The 25,199-nt window shown below is 32.3% G+C and overlaps 1 protein-coding gene across 7 annotated transcripts in view; it reads right to left on the bottom strand.

The window, feature by feature from the left end:
* Positions 1-25,199, bottom strand: part of LOC106457948 (probable helicase with zinc finger domain) — a 92,422-nt gene that overhangs the window by 54,982 nt on the left and 12,241 nt on the right. The window contains exons 1-8 of one of the 7 annotated variants that reach the window (XM_022384032.1): positions 24,452-24,467; positions 24,007-24,292; positions 20,851-20,887; positions 16,445-16,569; positions 11,696-11,759; positions 11,425-11,556; positions 8,304-8,484; positions 461-767 (exon numbers count right to left, since the gene is read on the bottom strand). In XM_022384032.1, the coding sequence (XP_022239740.1) occupies positions 461-767; positions 8,304-8,484; positions 11,425-11,556; positions 11,696-11,759; positions 16,445-16,569; positions 20,851-20,887; positions 24,007-24,249 (1,089 nt within the window). In that variant the 5' untranslated portion in view covers positions 24,250-24,292; positions 24,452-24,467. Of the gene's footprint in view, positions 1-460; positions 768-1,323; positions 5,683-8,303; positions 8,485-11,424; positions 11,557-11,695; positions 11,760-16,444; positions 16,570-20,850; positions 20,888-24,006; positions 24,293-24,451; positions 24,468-25,199 lie in introns of those variants that run through there. The other 6 variants (XM_022384031.1, XM_022384036.1, XM_022384033.1 and 3 more) reach the window with 6 other exon arrangements.

The following is a 25,199-nucleotide window of genomic DNA, read 5'->3' as shown; positions in this document are numbered from 1 at the left end:
TTTTATTATTTTCATGACATTTCAAAAAAGTTAATTAAAAACTAGTATCATTATGCTAAATCCCTTGTATGGAATTAAAACAAGATAATTTTAAACATTTATAAGTCATTTTAATTATAGAATGTTTTCATAAAAAATTATTCAACTAGCTTATTCTAAATATTGTTTTATGAACATAATTTTGTCTTGACTGATTTTCAAAACTCAGTACTATGGTACACATACACACAGATTATTCAAAATTTTACAATAATTCTTTACACACAAAGACAACATTTAGTTCTTTTCCACCTACATTTCCATCATAAAACTATTAAAAATCAATTGAGTTAGACTAATGGCTTTTACCAATATTCCATCTTTATCCCATATTATTTATTTTTGTAGTAACTTATGAAACAATTTTTGTGGTTTAACTTTTTTGGCATTATGACTGAAATATACTAAATATTCAACATACCTTACAGGTGACATCAAATTTCCATGAACTATGAGCATCTTTTGAAGTTACCATCATGTCAAGATTAGGTTTGACCTCAACATTAACACCAGCTAAATTTTCTGTCATCACCAAGTCAGGATTTGTGGCATTAAACCATTTCTCTAATAACTGTTCAGAATAGAGGCTTCCATGCAGGTTACAATCCTTAGCTTTCTGCATTTTCATCTGACGATAGTTATATCTTTCTTTCCACTCAGCTAGCTCTTCTTCTCCATGCGCATCACAGCACTGAGCACCCAGTCTGCACTGTCCACCAGCCTGGTGACTTTATAAACATAGATCAACCTTCTTTCCCTAAAACTTCATATTTCACCATGTACTTTCTTGTGAACAGATATTATTTAATACAAAAACTATCAGCAAGTCCGGTATACTTGACCTAAATCATAGTAAATGTGACTAAAATTTTGGTAAAAACCAACAACAACAATAATTTTCTGCTCATCTGAGGTTCTAGTAAAAAGTCTATAAGAACTGTTAATGTAAAGTGGCTTCTAAGCACTGAAGTTTTCATTTGGGGTGGGAGAGAGGCTGAAGTTGATATATAAGGATGGTTTCTTTTATTCTAATCAGATATTCATTACAGGCTGGATTCAGTTTTAAGACAAAGTAAAAGCACTGTTGTAAAAGAATATCAATACCATAGTTAATCTTTATAAAAATCATTCACTGATGTTAAGTCATGTGACCCAAAATGCAAATAATTGGTAATTCAGCCAATGCCTGTAAATGAACATTTAGTAAATGTGGTGCTACATCTTTACTGTTTATGCAATTCCACTTCAACAAAAAGTATGATTACAATGAAGAGCAAGGGAAGCCTAGCACTGAAGTTGCATGCTTAAAATCAGTGTTGATAAGGTGCCGAGTTATCCTTAACCGAAAACCACTCCATTCGGTCAGTTTCTTCTTCTTGAAGCAAGAAAGGTCAATTTATCACAGTGGGATGAATATCATCACTCATTATGCTAAAATCAAGGTCAATCACACCAGCATGAGGTAGCACAAAGGATCATGTGATGTGGTCACTATCAGTTTGTTGCATTATTGGTACTATTCTGTAGGATATAGGGGTACATAGATATACATGATTTAACATTTTGGAGAGTTTCAGCAATTAAGAGAATTTCTGATTCAATTTACTTTTAACCCTTTCATTACTAAAATGTATATATTAAGCACCTCAATTCAATGCCATTTCATTATTAATATTTTCCAATCTATTATAAGAAAAATTATTTACACACCCTTTATACATGTTCTGTGGATAATAATATTTTACATTTTTAGAGTTAAAATTACAAGGAAGTATTTATCTCTGAAATACTGAACACCTTTTCTTATTGAGTTTGAACTTATGCCGTTAACAAACATGGGATTCAAAATTTCCGAATGTCCTTTATGCACTGCAGAACATGCATCAACTACTCATAATAATTTGTAGAACTGGAATCAAGGGAGATTTGAGTAGATCAGACCAGTCTTAAAAAAAAAAGACAAAAAAGACTGGACTTAAAACATACTCCAAAAGAAGACATTCTTCTCAGCAGGGTACTTTTTTGCCTATGATATCCTTTAACTCACGAAAAAAAAACTGGGTTTGTGAGAGGTAATGGTGTATTGAGCATGTGGATCTAATAATAGGATACAAGTGGTAACATAAATAGGTAAGAGGAATACTCTGTCCTGTTCCTGAAGTGGAAGATTCTTGGGAAAGCAGTCCAGATACTTATTATGAAAGGACATACTTCAAAGTCAGCAGTCCTTCGTCCAGATTGAAAATGGTCAGTGAGTCACACAATAGGACAGATTAGTGGGTGCTCAGGAAGAACTGAAGAAAGACACAATCAGTTCCAAAAAAATGGGCTAAGCACTGCATGGACAGTGCAGTGGGAATATTAAAACATGATAAATAAGAATAGGAACATAAGTGATCACCATCCTGGGGTGAAACTGAGACATCTATTAATAATAGATGCCACACAAGGACACACATAAAAAGTTGGAAAAAGTACCAAGTACCTTCCAAGGAACCATCAGCCACCAGATGTTTTCTTTTTTTTTCACTTATAAAAACCAACACCCTTTCATGGAAGTCTTGCATAGACAATGGGATTTTATATTTTTTATCAAGGACAAATCCAAAAATATATTTGTAACATGTAAGAGTCCCAAACGAACAAATCTATACATAAGGAATCTCACAGATGGAGAGAACATTATTGTTTTTAATTAATTAATATGTTTATATATATATAATCAAATAGTTTCTTAACCACAGATGCTCTCTAGATTTGTGAAAAGGAGTTTAAGCAATATAGAAATACTTAGTGTGCTCTGGCCAAGAGCAGGAATTAAAAAACATGCAAGAGTCTTGACTGGATAAATTTATATATATATATAAATGATAGATACATAAGAACAAACTATACTTAATTACTGTGCATCTCTTGTTTTGTATTGTTTGTTTGAAAGTCAAAATTAATTAGAATCCCACACACCCTCAAAATGATTAATAATGGGTGTTGGTCAGAATATACTAAAACTCACAAGAGACAAATTCCACCAAGCCTGGAGAATGACCATAGGTGGCAAATGAAATCCTGAAATTTAAGATGCAGTGATGTAATGAAGGTAAAATAGCAAATAAAGTATGCACATTTGTACTCGTGCCTGCCTACAAGATGTCTGCTGAAGGATACAGAGACCAGTAGGCCAAAGACATAGCCAATTGTAAATGAGATGAGATGTAACCTGAAATACACACTTAAGGTGGTTGGGAAAATTGTGATAAACAATTTGGATCAGCTGTACAAACTAATTTGTTAATGTGGATGAAGCAAGATCTATGGAATGAGATTCATCGTAAGGTAAACAACCAATGTCAATTTTCTCAAAACAAATAGCTCTACCTACACATAAAAAATTTTCATCACAAGGAAAATCAGGGTCTGTCAGAGTAAGTTACACAATAGAAAAAAAAACAAAAAAACTGTGGTGACTATCTATTACAGCTAAAGCCTCTGAAAGGAAGGCTCTATCAGAATACAAGTGCACATAGCCTTATTGGGAAAAAAAACAGTATGAGAAAAATCATTAACAAAAATTTCTGAATGTCTCCTCCCTAAAGCAATTAATAAAATAAAATCCAATTTCAAGGAAAAATGGTAGAGAGAGCAAGTTACAAATAGTTCAAAAGAAGAATCCAGGCAACTTAAGTCTAAAGCTGAGCAATCAGTGGAGTATGATAATCAATTAATCATCGGGCTCATTGGTCAATTACATTCCACTAATCAATTATTATCAAGAGAAAGTTGGAGAAATTGAAAATAGCAATAATCAGAAACTCTAATTTTGATCATTTGTTTATTTTTGTAAATCATAATACTAACCAATTAAGAAGAACCTTGAATTAATTGAACATAATAATGAGAAATCATAATGGCAATATATAATGGGCTTTAGCAGTAGCAAATACTAATAATTGCCCAGCTCTATATGGTACTAGTTTATAAAGGTTTGAAATTGGTGTTTTGTTTCCTTGAAAACTGCAATAAAACGCCTGTAATATTTCAGTGGCTAACACATATAAACTGTTTTTCAACCACTTTATTCCATGATGATACAATAACCAAAAGTATATATGATGGTGATCTCAAAGTACCACCACCAATGATCCCATTGTACTGAAAAAATATTTTTAGTGGGAAACAGCAATAGTAGTGTCATATCTTCATATACCAATAACGGACCTCACATTCTGTATAATAATAACTGCCAAAAATGGATGCTATTCAAATGATGGCACAGATCAAAGCAGTGTGGAAGTGAATCTCAAGAAAGTAATTAATACAGTACAGATATGTAGATATTCAAGGCAGAAGCTTTCAGCTAATTATCAGATATTCACCAGAATCTTCAAACACTGAAATTATGTCTCTTGCTATCTTGTAACACATATTTTTAAATGAGGGTTAATTCATTATGAAATGAGATTAGTCAATATAAAAATTCAGTTAAGTCAACTAAATGAAATATGTTTTTAAAACACTCTTTAAGGTTAAAACTTTGTTGGATAGTTAGCATGGTTTCACTAGGGAAAAATCTTGTCTTAATAATCTTCTGACATTCTTTGTAGAGGTTATTGCTAATGTAGATGAGAGTATGGGTGTGGATTTAGTGTATTTAGATTTCAGAAAGCATTTTATAAGACGCCACATAAAAAGTTCATTTAGAAAGTTATTTCTGTAGCTGTTGGAGATAGCTTGGCTCTTTGTACAGAAAACTGGCTAAATGTAAGAAAACAGAGGGTTGTTATAAATGGAATTCAGCAAAACTAGATTAATGTCATCAGTGAGGAACCTCAGGGCTCAGTGTTAGGACCTTTGCTCTTTCTGATTTAATTATTTAAATTTACTGATGACAAAAAAAAAATTATCCATGATGGTGATCTCATACTACCACAATCAACCTGATCATTAACAATACCATTAAACTGAAAATGTATTTTTGCAGGAAACTACAACAATAGTTTCGAGTCTACATTTACTTTATTAACATACTGATAAAGGACTTCACATTCTGCATAATTATAATTGTCAAATTCTTAAGTACTGTAGACCAGTCATAAAAAGCATAAGATATGTAAGCTGGGTTGTTAAAGTCAATTAAATTTGATTATGACATTAAAGTTTTGGGTGTTATTGGCTGTGCTGCTGCTGCATTTTTACAAAAGGAATTGGACAATCGGTGAGGTGGGCAAATAAGTAGCAGATGACTTTTAATCATAATAAATACAAGGTAATGCAAGTGGGAATTTGAATTATGAGTATAATTTTGATAGGAATAACCTTAACAGTGTTATGGAAGAAAAGGATCTTAGGGTTCTGTTTGATCAGTTGCTTAAACCATCCAAGCAATGTGCTGTTGCTGGTGACAGAGCAAATAGAATTTTAAGTTGTGTCTACAGAAATATTGAATACAAGTCTAAAGAGATTATAACGTATAGGTCATTGATTAGCTCACATTTGGAGTACTGTGTTAAGTCTTGGGCACTTTCACCTTAGAAATGACACTGAATTGGAAAGGTTTGAAAGAAGGAGGACTACTGGGATGGGAAGGATGTCATACAAGAATAGGTTAAGAACTTTGATCCTGTTTCCTTTTGAAAAAAAAGAAGAGTTATAAGGGATCTGATTGAGGTGTTTAAGATAGTAAAGGGAATTGATAGAGTTGATGAACTATCTTTTTTTCATATTTAATGGTGAGAATGGTAAGACTAGGGGAAAGAAATATAAATTTTGGCAGTGTAAGAGTCATCTTCAGCTAAGACAGCTTAGATGGACCAAACGTCCATTTAACGGTCCTTTAATGTTATATCATACATTGTTTTAATATTTATTTTTATAATAGTTCAAATTTTCAATACATCTTCAGCCATCTCAGGGATTGATGAAAAAATTAAATTTATAGTTACTTTTTTGTTCTTAACAGGACATAAATAACATTGTTGGTGAAAAATATGAGATACAAATAGCATGCAAAATCATGCTTGTTTTTGTTCATCAGCTAACCCTCTCACTACAGGCATCTTATTCTGCACGTGTCACGTGGTTTTAGTGAGTTACATTCAAAATTTAATTAAATTACTTCCTTATCATGGTATACAAATAAACTTGGTATAAAAATGTAGCTAATAATCCAAATTTTAATAGTATATAAGTTTTAAGTTCTTAATTTTATAACACAATATTAAAAAGTCCTGAATTGTCCCTAGTATGAAAATTGTGACATTTTCTCTCTAGGCATCCCCTCTTCTCTAATTTATTTACCACCCCTCCAAGAAGTATGAAATTTATCACAAATTACTCATTATAATATTTTCATTGCTCAGGCAAAGCACAATTTTTATAGCCTTCAATCTTATTTAGTTACAGAGCCATAAACTAGAAAATCTGACCCTTCTTGCCACACTCACCTGTCACATCCTCTTTTTCAGAAATTGGAAATAACTCTCTCTGACATTTAATACTATATTATTTATAATCGACAGAAAGCCAAGGTTTTATTTTATCAAATGACATACTATATTATGTTGTTTTCTGTACAGAGAATGGTGTATTTTGCTTCCAGTTCAAACTTTATTCCCATGGGAAATACATTGAAGAGCTTAGCTGACTTTTAATGGCTCTTTTTGCATAGTTAGAAAGCCAGAAAAATTGTGATAGTTATGGGACATTGTATGCTTTTTGCATGCGATTATTGTGTTCTTTGGTGCATTATCTAATCAAATAAAAAATTATTTAGTGCAGTAGTAACACTAGTATAAAAAAGTAGGGTTAAGTTTCATTCACAGTTGACAGCAAAAAAAAGAGAGAGAGAGAAGAAGAAGACCCAGGTAAGTACTGTATTTTTTGTTTTTTATATGAATTCTTTATTTATTATTATAAAAGTAACTGAAATGTAAAAATTAGAACCTTTTGTGGTTAGGTAAGGTTAGATTAGATAAGATAAAACATTTTCACAAGGTATGATAGCAATCAACTCATGAGTAGCTCATGAATTATGTAATATGATAGGGTAATGTGACCTTCACATTCACCATATGATTTACAAATTTTATGGTGGAAATAACAGTTATTTATGGTTCAAAGGGTAATAAAACAATAAAAGTATAAATAGATGTATAAAGTTACAAGTTTAATGGTATTTAGGATGAAATTATTCTACAAAGAAAAAAAAAGTGAATTATAGTTTTTGATTGTTTTTTTTGGGGGTTACGAGGTTGGTCAATTTGACCAACATCATACAGTGTTAACGTATAGAAAGTAACAGATAAGATAGAGTTTTAATGGAAAAAAGTTGCACTTTGCACTCAAAGCAGTCAACACTTTAACTCCATATATTCATTGAAAATGTTTTTGTGCAAATACTTCATTACCATTTCAGATTTTTTGTCTACGAATCACTCTTAATGATTACTGAATTTTTTCAAAATTTCATATAGATATACAAAATATATTAGAAGTTATAGTATGGAATCTATAAAGATCAATTTGAGGTCACGAACTCGGCCAATTCTACTGAGCCTGTAGCAAGAGAGTAAGTATCTGAACATTCAGTTAACATATAAAAGAATTATGACAGCTGACAATCACCCTTTGTAAACGGCTATTATCATTTAAATGTTCAAAAAGTATATAATACTGTGTATACACACATCCATTCCTTCAGGTATTTCAAGAATTCCACAACCAGGTGCAGTCATGTAATTAATAACAAATACTGCAACCAAAGGTGTCCCAATACATATGGGTATGCATACCACCCACAGTCCCAAATGACTGTTGTAATTTATTCCTCTTTTGTATATGGAAAACTTTAATAACTCAATCTGCATATGTATGTTTTTTTATGATCAGTCTACAACACTTAAGAATTTTAAAGACTAATTCATAGTGCTTGCATCATTTAGAAAACCTTCACTGTATACACACACTGGTTTAATGTACTTCAAACTCCTAGGGACTGGTCCATGATAACAATAGATTTTACAGACATTTTCATAATACTTTCAGCTTTTATACACTAATCAACAGTAATTACAGTTTTAAGAGTTGACTTAAATCCATTTATTTCTATATATTCACTTAATGTTATATATATTGTTCAAAAGCATCAATTACTTTAGTATCATTTCATTATTTTATGTGTACTGAAGTACACTGTCATTACTGTTCTCAACAATAAATCAATAATATGTTTCAACAATTCATTTAATTGTGTCTCTTATAATACTCACATTTCACATAGGCTGTAACTAGCAGCACTAATTCCTCTTGGAGGAGTTCGGAATTTCCAGTCCCGCCCTTTATCAGACATGATTGTTATCTGATGTTCCTGACTTCTACAATGAAATTCTAGCTCTGCATCTGTGGTAAAACCAACGTTACAATAGGAACAAAAGAGGTCAGCTTCTTGCACTAAAAAGAATAAAAATAAAAATAACAACAATGATTACTTCCACAAAATCATAAGTTCACTACAGTTTGTTCATTACAAAGTAAGACAATATGATGAAATATGAATAATTTAAAACTCATGAGAGAAGTTTTGTTTGTTTCCCTCTGTAATAATGACTTACAACATGTAGGGAGTTGTGAACTATTTATTTCCTCAAAAAATACATACATAGGTAAATATATATATATATGTGTGTGTGTGTGTGTGAATACTGGACATTCATTTCCCACAGTCATGAATTTGGTTGGTAAAACAACAGAGCTATCTTGATTCATCGGGATGGAAATTCCTGAATATTTATATTGATAACACACAGAATATCTTTCAGATGAATCATAATGACTAAGATACAGTACTTCATGAAGATTCTTATGAGTTTTGATTTGAAAGCAAGAAAGACAGTGAATTATGCATCTGGAATGTTGATGTATGATAGTTTAGCAATTACATAAAATTTTTAATTCAAATGAAGACACAACTTCACAAGAAAGATGCTTTAAACATGTTGCAGTGACTGAAATAATAAGTACAAGGGTCATGTTGGTTTCAATATTTATTCAAGTCTGAATATAAAATTTGTATTAACCACTAAGAATAACAACAGTGCAAATGTCTATTGTATAGAATATCAGCTGCCATTACATGAAATGAACTGCATTATTAACGAGAGTCATTGTGATCATCAATATTTATTAGAAGATTGCAAACACAAGCTGAAGCTGTTTGTGGATCATTGTTTGAGAGAAGAAGAATACAAGAAATTTTTTGACAACTTAGATAATGATGAGGCTCTTATTGTGATAGATTACAAGATGAAGTTTGATCCAGTCTAGTTTCTACAAAAAATAATTAAGCATTACTGAAAAAAATAGTACGAGTTGGCATGGATCAATAGAGATGAAAATGTTAATGATGAAAGTTAATCTTTTTGTGACAGTATAAATGCGAAAGATATACAATTTAATACTATTATCACACGTCTTCGAGGGATTCAAAGTAGGATTGGATAGCTGTGATCTCAATTTTGAAAGGAGCTTTGCTAGAACTAAAATGAGATTTTATTTTTATAAAGTATGTATACATCCCATCAGACAATGCAAAATGTTGTCAGAACAGCATGCTGTTATACAGAATGTATCTTGTATTCAAATCAGTTGGGATAAATATAAAATATTTTGTTCATACTGAAACAAAAGATGGTAAAGGGTTCATAGATGCACACTTCTTGGTGGCAATGCAACATGTGGATGAAGGTAGCAATGTTATTTCACCAAAGGAATTAGTACATACTCTTAGAGCCACTGGTGGGTTAAAAAACAATACTGTATTTTTATTTATACTAAACAAGGACACCATACATGGATTATTGAAGCAACATTTAATCTTTTTCAGAAAATTACCAAATACAATGAAGCTGTATTTAAAGAAGATAAAACCCATATGTACACATATTCCAATATGGATACAAAGACTATTAACTTGCATCCCACACTTCAAATTAATTGGAGACATTACAAATTGCTGCTTTTATTATGGTCCTATGAACCTAACGTTATCTGAGAAAAAAAAAGGCCAGTAATTTTATTAGATGCTTTAGGTGAAGCAGAGGAAAATGAAATGAAATGTTTGATATGCCAACTACAATTTGCAAGTAAAGTAGGGAGACTCCAGTGTGTAATGGGGCTGGAATCAAAAAGGATGCAATTTCTATGATGTGTGACATACTGAGAAGTGGAATGAAGATGGCAAAGTAACATTTTGTAACAAAAAATGATACTCTATCAATAATTGTTAGCATTGTTAACATCAGCATCATCAAAGAGATAAAACATGGTTGAGCTAAATACCCTGAACATGATAAGGTATATGGCAAGAAGCACATTGCAGATTTTATGCCATATGTTATCAAGATGTCCAACAAAGCCACTGACGACAATAGGAATAATTTGGGTTCTGGAAGAATGAAAGAAGAACTGATGCTGAAGTACGTGAATCAATATGATATTCCTTCTGAATAAAAACTTCAACTACAACACTAACATCAAAATTTGATAGAACTGGAGTAGTGATACTGTCAACTCCAATTAAATACCATCTAATTATTTAAGGACTTTACAACTGATTTTGATTGATAATAGTATGATATTGCCAAGAGATGCCTTCCAAAGAGTTCAAGAGACGACCCATCAAGCTGATATTGGAAAAGAAGATTTACTTTCAGATATACAAGTAAAATCCAAAATATCAAGCATGAAATCCAACTACAGATAAAATCAAATAAACTACCTGATGTTTTAGCTTGATACAGTATCTTGCAAATGCATTCTGACTGAGGCTGTTTACAACTGCAGTGCTAGTTATCTAACATTCATTGATACATCAATCTTTAAGTAGTCATATCTTCATCTATACTTAATATTTTGTGTTAAAAATAAAAGCTGTGAAACCCTTCTCACCAGTACTTCTATTTAGTACCATTTGTGAAATCAAATTCCAAGTTCAATTATTGGTTATTTTACCAATAGTATAAAATGTTACCCAATTTGCCTGTATGACAGACATTATGAATTCTTGAACTTAAAATTACTTTCAACAAAACTTTTGTCATAACTACTAACTAGGTTTACTCTTAGTTATTTATAAAATAGGTCATTTTTTCACACAGATTAGGATTGTATTAAAACCATTCTATTATTGGTGTTTAAAGTGGTAAATATTTCAATCTGGACAAAACATTCAATGCAAAACTGATAAATAATTTATTTTTCTACAATAAAATTAGATACACAGTTTCTGAGGTAACTAGACTGTAAAACTAAAAATACTTAAAACCCTTCTAAAATCATTACAAACATCTCACTTTTTTGGTTGCCTAAATATTTTGTGTTTGTAACACTCACCTGAACACTGAAGTTTTCCATCATGCTCTTCCTGTTCCATACCATCAGGAGGTCTTCTCTCTCCTACCATTTTTTCATTATCAAGCATATTTGAGTTAGTAGGGGAAAAACCTTCATCTTCTTCTTCTTCCTTTTATAAAATATATTTTACATATTTATTATATGAAAGGTCTAAAAGTTAGCAATAATGATATAAACATACTAAAAAAACCCACTCCAAGTTTATCAGGCTTAGTTTATCCATAATCATATAGCTATATTTACAGACTCACCTCCTCGCCTAAAGTTTCTTGCACAATCTTTAGCTTTGAGAATGTTTTCATTGCTTCTTCATTCTGTCAAAACCACAAAAAATATAACTTAAGAAAACAGTGAAACATCAAGAAAAATTTTAAACACAAATGCCAATTAAGAAAAGTTCTTACGAGCACAAATAATAGATTTTACACCTCTGTAGCATATGGGTATGGTATTGGTTGCATATGCAATGCTTGCTCCAAGGGTGTGGGTAGCTACAGAGGAACAAGCCTACTACCCTTATACATCTACAATACTAGCACATATTCTTTCAAGATTATTTATTTTTCAATATTAAGCTAAATTACAATTATCAATAATTGTATAATTTTTCTAGTTTTAAAGTTATATGTATGATAGTAATTAGTGGCACTTGGACCTCACCCTAAGGCAAACTGAAATGTAAGAATATTTGATCTGATCTATCATCAAATATAATGAGTTAATTATCATCACATGAAATAAAATAAGGTAGAGAGACTGATCAAGATTATGTTACAATATACAAGTAATTGCACCTGCAGTTTTGAAATGGTGTGTGTGTAATACATTTTATAGAAATGACTGTCAGCTGTTCTTTTTTGCAATAAACACCATGAAACACTTAAAAACTCTTTCAATTACAAAATACTACTTTATGATTTAAAACATTACTTTGTTCTTTGTGCAAGGCTTTGCAACTATGCAGAAATGAAATTTCATGATTTTTCAATTACCATTTTTAGACATTAAGGGACCATTTCTTGTAGGTTACACATGAAACTGCATCTAGAAGTATGTTTTTAAATGTAAATATTGTATAACTATCAGAATGTAATATTCTTATGAATAATTCAGCAGTTTTCAAATGTAACTGAATTTTTTAAAAACAAGATAAATAAAAAATTGGGTATTTAAAAATGTGCAAATAGAGATCATAAAAAAGTAAGCAAACTGTAGACATTATATACTCAAACTACAAACCACTATTTTGGTTCCATGCTGTTACCTAAAATTACATTTTTAGTTTGAGTAAATAATGTCTACAGTATCTCCAGCCATTTATTACTTACTTCCCTGGTTGCCAGTGTCTTAGGTAAGATGGACCTGTCTGGCTATAGAAGGACGTAGTGCACACAACTCTGACCAGCAACATCCACAGACCAGCAGTAACAAAAACATAAACCATAAGGAAAAGGTGGTACATGGGGCTAAAGGCTCAAATGGATGTCAAGAAAGAGCATGTAACATCACATAACATATATCCCAGTCAGGTAACTGAAATGGTCATTTTAGATGAAGGACCCAAAGCGACTTGAGGAGGCCAGAAAGAACTGGGGACTCAAACAATTTCTGTCTCTTTGAGCATCAAAAGGTAGCCAATAAGGCCTCCTTATATAGAGCAATTGTGGAAGATGCAAAACCCTTCTCAAAGGATCAGGTCAAAAACCTCCACATAATAAACCACTGTCAATATGTGTCATTGCCATTGATAAACATCCAACATGAGATGGCGCAGGGACTGAGACAAGTACATGGTAACCTTAGAAGTTAAATCTTGAGTTTAAGGTTGACTGGATGTAAGATGTCAGATCGTGGCTCCCTCAACAGAGATGGCCAAAGAGGAAGTAGAAGGCACTCCTGAAGGTACTACCAAAGTAGATGCCATGGTTTAGCTGGCCAATCTGGTGCTATCAACAGAACCAAACTAGGGGTTAAATGATTCTTAGCTAGCTTGGGTAACATACGAATCAGTGAGAAGGTACAGAGGTGTAATCCCATACAATTCTGACTGAATGCATCTATTGCCAATACCAGAGGGTGAGGCACCAAAAACCAAAATGCCGGTAGTTCCAATGAGTGGCAAAAGCATTGATCATTGGTGTCCCGAACCGAGTACAAATCCAATGGAAAACCTTGCGATTCAGCATCCATTCTGTTGGGTCGTGAAAACTGATCTGTTATCAAATTCATCATTCCTGGAACAAGCTAGTAGGATGATATGATGGGAGTGAGCCTAGTAAAGAAGATAAAATGTTTGAAAACAAAGAGATCTGGACCAAGTGCCCTCTTCATTGGAATTGTAAGACACCACCTTGGAATTGTCAGAGTGAAGCATGACAATTTTTCCTTTCAGTAAGTCCAGACCCTGGGACATCACCCTTTGAACAACAAGAAGTTCTAAAACATTAATGTGTTGAGAAGCCTCGTCATCCATCCATAAGCCCTGCAATTCCTGACCATTGAGATATGCACCCCATCCATGAATTGGATTAGGTGGTGGCAGAGGAACACCTATCATAGTATTGTTCCGATCTAACCACCACTCAAGATCGAAGATGTTGATCTTGAATAAGGAGACTGGGAAATCCAGTGGATCACTGTTCCTGATCCATTGGTCATGTAGAGACCACTGAATGGATCTTATGTGCACTAGTCCCAAAGGAATGAGAGATTCAAGTGATGCCCTCTACCTCAATAAATTGTTTTGATATCTTTATAAATTTTTCCAGTAAACTAAAATTAGACCCTTCTCCTTGGTTGTAAGCTCATAATTAATTGGCTATATAGGGTGCTTTATATGAACACAGCAAACAATGTGATACTATGTTGTATTCTAATATATAAAAAACTGTTGTACATCATCAATATATGTGAAACGTTTCTCACCATTATTTTTTGCTTTTTATCAGATAAACATTCTGTTTAATCACAAGTCATTTCATATTATTTTTATTAATTAACTGTTTTCTGTCTTGTGCATTGCTAGAGTTTATGGAATACTTTGCTGTTAAATAAGAATTTATTTTAAGATGTTAATACTTTGAAAAAAAGTCAATAAAAATACTAAATATGACGGTAAAATTAAATCATATGTTAAATATGCCATATCTTTTAGATATGTGTATAATATTCATCAATTTATTTTGATGTGCTCACCAAATTCATTTTCTCCAAAACTTACTGTACTTCACTAAAACTTATAACTCATTTTACATTTTTAAAAACCTATTTTGTGTATCTAGGATATTAAACAATGTGAGTCAATATTTCTATAATAGTGTTGTAGAATTATGCTAATGAATGTGTTTTACAGCAAATGTCCCCAAATTTGGTCTATAAAATAGGTAATATTTGTGGTGAATAACATCGTACAAGCCATATTTAAAATATTATGAGCAACAACAATACTTTCACAATATAAGTTATTAATGAGTAGCCTTAAATGAATATTGAGTAAAAAAAACTGAAAAGTATGAATGAAAAAAAAGCTGACGTCCCTTTTCTAATGATTCTAAATTATTATTATTATGCTAAATACATTTTTTTTAGCTTTTAAATATATATACACCAATCACGTTTTAATTTACACACAATATCAACATAAACTAAGGAAAACTATAATCCATAGTAACAAACAGGAAAGAAAAACTTCAATGAAGTTCATACTTTTATTATAGTCTTAGTTATATGTATATATAGATATGTGTCACATGATCTTTAGTATCACTGTATGCTACATGTTTACCTATTGTGGCAATGAAATGCCCTATGTATGTTCAGCATTTTTGAGAAGTATTTTCTTTTTAGAATATGAAGAAATAAAGTTGTATAACACATTACTAAAAAGCAATAATTAAAATATATTAAATACTGTAAAATTTGTTGAGAAAAAAAGCTTGTATATCATTTCTTAAATGTTGTTGAAAAAGAAATATTACACAAAGGGTTGAGTACCTTATGTTAAAATGATTTGAAGTGCATGTTGCCAGTCGTTCCTATCTGACAATCATGCATATTGACAATAGCCCTGCAGTATAGTGTCTTTTGCAAAATATTTTGTTCTAAGACTGTTGCATCCAAAGCAACTTCTCCATGTAGGCTTTCATTAATCCATCTAGTATATGAGGACAATGGTTTCTAAGCAACCATTTCAACACCCTGATCACACAGAAATCCATAGGAACTGTATCCAGCAATTTGACCAGTATGTCTTCATATGAATAGCACAAATACTCATTTCATTCTCCAGCTGTTTGAGGTATGTGATAGTTGAACAAATACTTGCATGCAACTTGTCTCTTTTCATGTGAAGATCATTCTTGATTATGTTGCATAGCGTTGCTTGGGACACATAAATGGTTTTTGTGATTGACCCATACGTTTGTAGATTTTAATTTGTTACAAAACACTCCGCTTTGCTTACCATATCTGGGGTATGGTTTGTTACAGGACTCTTTCTGGTATGTCCTTGTTCTACAATTTGATTTATATTCCTTTGTTTTCCATGCCAGTAAGTACAGGGGATATTCCCATCTTAGAAAATCTTAATCCCCTATCTAAACACAACTGTATAAATATATTCCATTGGAGAGGACTGTTACATATTATTTCTAAAAGCAATTAATATATAGTGGCATGACACAACCTAAAAAATGCCAAACAATGTCAAAATGTAGTTCTGAAATGATACCTTTCCACTGCAACTCTATATTGGCTGGGACTGTCACGTGACTTGCTGATCTGCATATTCAAAATCATTTTAATATAATGCACTCAACCCTGTACTACCATTACTAGTCGATCCTCAAGAATGTAATTTTACATTCATGATGGTAAAAGTGAGCTTGTCTTTTACATTATTGAAAAAAATTGTTCATTCCTTTGAGAATTAAGAAACCTGAGAATATGAACACAGATCTATTCTAAAAAACTGATCTAATTAAGTCCCACCAGAACTTACTTGTGGTTCTCTCACTAACCAGTCCTTGGCTCTTCTCTCTGCTGCTTTTAGCTGACCAAGTCGACACAGAGCTGCTATACTCAGCTGCCAAGCTTCTTGATCTTTTCCATCTTTTAGCATAAGAACTAAACAAAATGCATGACACACAGCTAAAATTTGAATCTAGATAACTGATTTAGCTAAGTAGATTAACACCTCTAATACCATTAATGTAATTAATTTATTTAAGTACACTGAGGATGCTATTTTGAATAATGATAGGATAATTATTTGTACTTTAAAGCAGCCTTTATGAACCATAATGCCTTTAAACTGCAAAATAAATGAAACATTAACACAAACTATTGGTACATTAACCTATTTATATCAGTATAAATGTAACAATATAGGATTACTATTGCAATCAACAATAATAAATCAAGAAATACATTCTATCAAACTTTCAAAGCAATAAAAATGCATATAATAAATCCATACTGTATTTGGATATAGCTATCACATTTGATACTTTCAATGTGAAAAATTATAACAAGTAAGCAAACAAGATAAGAATTTATTTTTAGATAGTTTTATCCCTACATCAAAATATAATGAATGTAGAAAATACAGATTTGAATGTAAACAGCCCATTATCACACAAGTGATAATGAAAAAACCAAAAATTTGCCAGGTGTAAAACAGCTAAGAAAGAAGGTTTCTTCTATGCAAAAATGCCAGATATGATGCCATACCAGTGTACATATGCACATATTCTGTGCAACACCGAAGCATACTTCTATACATGACAGATGATTAACAACAACAATAAAAAATCCTGCAGTAAAGTTAAACATACATAAAAGTCAATTAAGGCTATACTAAGCAAAATAGTCTGTCACAAAAGAGGGTACAGTATATGAAGTAAAATCAGGTATAAAGGAAGGTTAAAACCATCAGGAATATAACCAATCCATGAAATCAAGCACAACTTATAATTTTCCTGCACTGAAAATGTATTTTTGACAGATACTTACTTCTTCTCACATACATATCTATACTTGTTTAGTGCTGCCCTCTATTTGTAACAATTTTTTTTGCATGTCACAAGCTTTTCACTCCCATGCATCTCTCGAATCACATGGTTTAACTGATTTTCTCATGCAAACTATCATGTGAAAAACCCCCACGTGACTCCCTCTATTATATTCTACCTAACTATCACTTTGAGTGTAGGCAGAAATGTAAGCACCAGTTGACAGTGGGGAGGAAAGATGGGAAATGTAAGCAGAAGTAAGTACCTGTTGGAAATACATTTGCAGTGTAGGAAAATTATAACTTCTGCCAAGGTACCTTACTTCTGCTCACATACATAGCTAGAATCCCACATTAAACATTAAGCATCTTTGAAAAGCACCTGTAGGACACCCTAACAAGGGAACCCTCTATTAGGAGGATCATACGTGGGAAATCACACCACTTCTGTACCAGGTATAATCTTTGCTCAGATGTGGAAAAGGTGTGACAGATCTGCACAGAAAATTGTGAGGAGCACATCCCAATGGGAGAGAAAATGGTTGGACAGTGATCCTAAATACAATATACTATAATTTCAATCTCCCTGATGAACAGTATGTGGAAAAATAAGGGATGTGCTCCAAGATGTAGAGTGGCTAGGGTGCAAAGGAACATACACAACAAGTCAACTGCTTCCAAAACTGACATCCATGCAGAGGTAGGACAAGGATCATACCATCTTCACTTCAAGTTCAGCCGACAGGAGAGAGAAATCTCACCACCAATCCGTGAACAGGACACATGCGAGCAGAGTGAATAACATATATATATCCCACTCAAACAAACAGACTGGAACCACCTCAAACACAGTAACATCCTTGCCATAAAGACATCGAGGGGGAAATATAAGAGGAAGAATCAGAGCAACCAACAAGTCCACTCACCATGACCCACAAAACTGGGGTAGTACACTTTAGACAAATTGAGTGAGGGACTTGTATTGATTGGTTAAGCTCTAAATCCAAAACTCAACTGCCGGGGTAGGATGAAGGATCACAATCACGACATTTTTGAGGACATGATGTTGATTGGTTCAGCTCTAAATCTAAAACTCAACCCCTGGGAACTAGCTTCCATGTGGGGGTAGGATGAGGAATCCCAATCATTATGATGGTGCACTCCAAAGCTATGACATCCCCTCAAAGTGGATGGTAAACAAATGGTACAAGACAGTGTCCAATCCCAAAAGGAAAGAAGCCACATGTGGAAGGAAAGAACTGAAGATGGCAAATGCCCCAAAAGGGAGGAGGAGGTATCCCACAAAATTCCCCTAGATGCAGGTGGAATGCCTAAGAAAGAAGGTGTTAGGTAGACATTTCCTAGAGTAGTGTCGATAGGGTAAGATGAAGTTGGAAAACTAAGTGGGAGATAAAATGGATAGGGCTAACAGAGACTGCCACCCTACACAGGTAACAGAGATTCTAATACACACTCATCATTAAACATAATGTCTGGAGAAGGAGGAGAAAATTATACTGTGAAACATGTCTAAAAAAGACTGAGATAGGCCTAGCAGATTCCACAGTAGAAACCTGGGAAGGCAAGCCATAATCAGGTGGTAAAAAAACTGACTATATGGGTTCAGCAGTTGTAGGAGGAAGGTGAGCAATATTGGGAGAAGGTAGAGCAAAACCCAGCCCTCAAGGGTTCTCACAAACTAAACCATTGTGAGAGGTATATCTTATAAAAAATTATGAAAATGAAATAATCAATATAATGTAAATTAAAATAACTGTGTAGATGACAACAAGATATTTAACCGAATTATAAGAGACACTTGTTCAACCTAATTGAACTGTGCAGGACATAGTATATCACTAAGCTCTAATTTAAAAACCCTAACAATAAGTATGTACAATATTGTGAGAAGAAGTTTGTGTTGACCCCTGGCTCCAGGTGTACATGCAAACAAATTTAATTTGAAGAAGTATAAAAGATAAATAATAACAAAAATGAAATAGATATTATATTGTAAAATTAAGTAAGTGTATATTGACAAGAAAATATGTATGAGACATGATGTATGGAAGAAAAAACAGTATAGTTAACTTAATTTATGATATACCAGTAAGGTGAATTACAGGTAATCCTAAAATAACAGACCCATGTTAAGCCTAATCTAATGTTATAGGACAAAGGATACAACTAAACTCTAAATTCAAACCTGAACTTGAATATGAGTCTTGACCAATGTAATTAAACTTATGTTATTAACCCAAATAACTACAGATAATAATATGAACAGTAAAAACATTCAAAACCATAGTGGTATAAAGTCATATGTTTCCAAAGTTGGCAGACCGTATTTCAAAATTTGTGGACCTGTAAACCCGAGTTGAGGCCTGACGAAAATCAGCTCATTGAACAATCAATCTCCCAACAAAGTAAAGCTCACAATTCTTCAGTGAAGGGCCCTTATCCAAAGCCTGTGTAAATGTGCTGATAGAAGTTATAACCTCCAAACTGGTAACTTAAAATTTGGAATCATAATTCATAAGAAATAACCAAACACAACCATGTTGGCAGAAAGAAATAAACAGTAGAAAAATTTTTTTTAATAAAGTATTAACATCCATAACTGGGTAGAAATATAAAATAATTCCATTATGGAATAAGTCACAAATATCACTATTGTATAATAAATAGTAAACTTGTTGAGAGAATTTGATACACACACAAAAAAAACAAACTTGAAGAGAGCACACTCTAAACATCTGAAAACGAGCACTGCCAAATGAGAAGTGATAGTAAGGTAGAACAGCACAGAGGGAGTCACGTGTATATGACATTACTACTGATGGAGGTTTGTCGCATGATAGTTTGCATGCAAGAGTCAGTTAAACCATGTGAATCAAGGGATGTTTGGGAGTGAAAAGCTTTTGGCATGTGAAAATTTATTTGCAAACAGAGGGCAGCAATGAACGAGAATAGCTATGTATGTGAGCAGAAGTAAGTTACCTTGTCGGAACAGAAGATATACCACAAAATCAACATATGCATAAAAGTACTTTACCAAATGCAAAACATTCTATCATTAAGTATAGAATAGCTAGGTATTTGAAAGTTCAACTCAAACTACAAGAGCTTCTTAAAACAAAAATTATGCTCAGTGAACAGAGAGATAAGCCTCAAGGAAAGTCTATCCTATGCATAACAATCAAGTTTCAAGAAAGATAAAACCAGCACAGAAAAGCCAGTAAGATATAAGCAATTAAAAAAAGAGAAGTCAGATGAAAAAATAGTATAATCTATAATGCAAGAATGGTTGATGCACAACAGCCAAGTATAAATAAAGTATATTAAGTTAAAACAATGTGGAACTTCAAAAATAAAGTTTATATTTGAAAACTTACTTTCTTCACAGTCCTGAAGAACCATTTTGAATTCTTTCTGGAGAAAAACAAACTGTTACTGATATTACTTCAAAAGCAACATATTGTAAGCTTATTCATACACAAGAGTTGTTACTATATCAGATTGACAAACATCATAAACTAGTAAGAAAATAAACATTTTACATGGCCTCTGGTAACAATATGTATATTGAATCTTCTTTCCTCTAGCTATATTCATGGCCTACACACATTAAAAGCCTACATCTCTTATTCAGTCTAGATGAAGTGTTGTGATTTTTAAGTGTAGATGCAATTAACACTGAGATTTCTATGAGGGCTGTACTACAGGACTTCCCAATGCAGTGTTATTCTATTCTGTGATTATAAACTGGAATATGTATAATATATATAAAAAGTATTACAGATTACATGCCTTTGCCATCCACAATCCTACTGAACAAACATTAGCCTGAAGCAAGATATCAGGAGATCAAAGAGTGTTGGTAATTGAAGAAACCTAGACCCAAACATACTGGGCAAACAACAACATTGCATTTATCATACATCGATTTTTAAACAGAAAGGCATGCCTGACCTCAAAAGCAGGAAGTTAAAATTTCTGTATACTGACTGGCTACTTTATTAGGATATCCCTCATTTATTACATTGGTTAACTTGACTAACCAGTTACCTATGAGCATCGACTTGTGTCAAGTAAAATAATCAATTAATCAATATTGTGATTAAATCAATTAATGTCACAAAAATAATTCAATCAAAATTAATGTTTCCAATTATTCCAACTATCCACAAAATCTAAATATTGCCATTATGTCTTCTCATTATTACATTTAATTAATTCAAGGTTGTTCAGCTTAATTGACAAGTCACAACTGATGAAAGTACTCAAAATTAGTGTTTCCAATTATCAGTATTTTTGACTATTCCAACTATCCAAGTAATTGAAATATTAGTTACTAACAGAGACCCACAAAATGTTTGCTGTTAAATTAGTATCTTTATTGCAACAGTATTTCTTTAAATACAAGATTTGTAGAATAATACAAACAAAATGTAATCATAGACCCTGAAATGTGCAAGTCCATTTGTATTTAGGTCATACCTTATAAAACCTTAACTAACATTAGGCCTTAGTTCGATAAAGAGATAAATTAACACTGTACTGTGTATGTTGTTTACATTAACTTAGTTAGGACTAAATTATACTGTACTCAGTACCATCAATAAACTCCAGATCTCCGGTGCAGGCAGGGACTTCCACTGTTTTTCTGAGTAAAATTCTTACTATGCATGTTTATAAGGCATACTGACAGCAGAATTATAGTATGACAAGATTTTGGTGTCTGTGTTTAGAATTATTTTGTATTATTCTATAAATCCTATATTTAAAGAAGTACTGTTGCAATAAAGACACTAATCTGAGCACAAATGTCTTACCAGTTTCTGCTAGTCTATAATAATAATACTCAGTTTTTGTCTGTCATGATAATGCACATGTACTTTACTATCTAAATACAGATGCACGCACATGTCACTTCTACACCAGACACATGAACAAGCGTTTCATTATAGAAATTACTAATTCCATTGCTGCAAGTGTACATAAAAGTATGCATACATTCTGCTTGTACACAACTCACTATGTGAGGATGTGGCCAGGAGTGTAGTGATAGGTGGGGTATATGTTTGGCTTCTGTTTTTTTGGTGCATATTGTTTTAAGAATCAGCGTTTACTTTTATTTGTTTTATAGTTTTATTTAGATAACTTAAAATTGGTGTTTTTTGTATTTTTTTGATTTTAATACTTAAATAATGAGTATCCTAATATACCATATATTCTTTGCACACTAATGACAGGAAAAAAACATAGGCTTACATTTCATTGTGATCAACAGTATAAAATGAAGATGTCAAATGTAAGACCCAAATTTCTTGTTTTTAAAGTATATCTTCTATTTATTGTTGTAAAAGTAACTAAAATGTAAACATCAGAAATATATTAGGTTAGATAAGGTTTGATTAGCTAAGATAATGAAAAATAATAATATTCATACACAAGCCCATATGAAAAGGGTAAAATCTTGTGAGTATAGTAAATTAGGAAAGTCAATAATCATTTCCAGTGTTTTTTGGAAAAACACCATCTTAATTTTTTTGTTTACAGGGGGTATTTGATCAGAAACTGAAAATCAGTAGCCCTAGGTATATGCCACATAGTCTGCTCTGTCAAGGCCCTTGAGAATCAGTATTTGATATTTTGAATATTGGAAATGAGGGAAAATATTATGAAACATGAAAAAAATTTAAATGGGGAGGAGGCAATTGTGACATCAAAAATTTTTGTCCTAGGCCCTTCGAGATCTAGCTACATAATTGGGTGTGTCCTATTGTTCATATTTACTGCTGCCTATTGTTCCTACTTACCTTGTATATCTAAATAATAGTATATCTTTGACTTAATATAATGTTACTTATTATAAGCTATAAAAGTAACCAATGTTACTTAGGGTAATACTGCTTTAATAAAAAAATGTGTCAAGTTAATATTCATTATTCTTTATTTGCTCAAAAAAAAATGTTGACTGCCAAATGATTTGTTCATTTAACTATGTTTGTCAGAAATTACTGTACATGGATTGATAATATGTGAAGTCGTCAACCAATTTATACAAACAGGATAAGTGGTATCTAGACAAGAAATTGGATAAAATGTACAAAATATGTCAAAGGAGTATGATTTACATGAGATTACAACACATCACATAGATAAGATGATAAACAACTGAAAACAAAAACCAGAAAAGTGAATAAAAGATCCATCAAAATCAGTTTCAACACAAAAGTCTTTGGGTGGTAATCAAAAACATTCACCTAGAAATAAAAATAACTTACAAACACATAAAGTGTATACACTGTTATTAGATTATATCCAAGGATGCTTCGGTCTGAATATGAATTGTTTTTTGTCTGTAGAGTGAATAACCACATTATTCAAAAAACATGAAAGTATGCACCTTATATTGTAGTTGATCATTAATTACTGGGTTCTACTATTAATATAAGGACTTGTAAGTTCATCTTAAACAAATCACTCACCAGAAAAGGTAAGTAACAGCATACAACAAAAAAAAGGATACAAGAAATTAATCTTACCATTTTTAGAGCACATGCACATCTTTTTAATAACAGTCGTGTTCTCTTCTCAAAACAAGAAACTGAAAGTTGATTAATCAGATGTGAATAAATACTCAGTGCCACAGAACTGCAACCTTGTTTCAACAGTGTGTCTGCTTTCACTTCTGTGAAGTCATTGCCTATTATTGCTTCAATGAGACAACTTTCTGTTTGGGCCTTTGAAAGACTTCTCTCAGCTTGGGTTTTAGACACACACTCCATATCCAGAAAATTAACATACCATCAAGTCTTTGCAAAATAAAGCCTATAAACAAAAGGAAATCAAAATTTCTAAAAGTTTCTTCAATGGTTAGGAAATTACTACGATACAATGTGTTGAACAGAATATGTATTAAGTTTTATCACAACCTATTATTATTGTATTGTAATTTCAGTGACACATAAAAAAATCTCAAAGATGTACCTGTGGTACAACTGTTTTTTTGTGATTAGAACATGTAGGTCTCGCATACTTGGTGTACTGAAGCAAAGGTCTTCTTTTTCGATTCTTTTTGTATATCATAGCTACTTCATTAAATGACATTTCAGCTATCCCAGTCATTCATCACCCTTACTTAGTCTACAGCACCTCTTTTTCTTATGGATAACTTATTTAAAGGGTTTTAGGATTACTTAGAATTATTAGCAATACACTGATAACTTTATTAGCAAGGAAAGTGTTTACCTGATACATGTTGCATACATTTTACACAAAGCAGAACTGAAGTTATTATGATGTTAAAAGACTGTAGCCTTGTATCAAATTAAGTATGGACTAAAGCCAATAATTCTCACCTTCAAACACCTTAGAATAAACATGTACAAATGACAGAACTGGGTGATTACCAGAATTGGTTTATTAGACTTCTGTTCACAGTCTTGGCCAAATTGACTGACCCTTTGGTTGTGAAGTTATGCATAATAAAGTTTATTATAATTCTGAATGTACTAGGTATATCTTCATAAAATTTGGCAATCATTTAGTAAACACTACAAGTCTGTTGTACACAAAAAATCATTTTTTTTTAACAAATTAATTTTACTAAAGATTTATCTGTGACTTTCAAAGCCTTCATTGAACCATTCTGAGAGATTTGTTTGTTTTTGAATTTCGCGCAAAGCTACACGAGAGCTGTCTGCGCTAGCCGTCCCTAATTTAGCAGTGTAAGACT

Source organism: Limulus polyphemus, unplaced genomic scaffold (assembly GCF_000517525.1).
Source record: "Limulus polyphemus unplaced genomic scaffold, Limulus_polyphemus-2.1.2 Scaffold395, whole genome shotgun sequence".
Classification (NCBI taxonomy): domain Eukaryota; kingdom Metazoa; phylum Arthropoda; class Merostomata; order Xiphosura; family Limulidae; genus Limulus; species Limulus polyphemus.
This window is presented reverse-complemented; position numbering and strand designations above follow the sequence as displayed.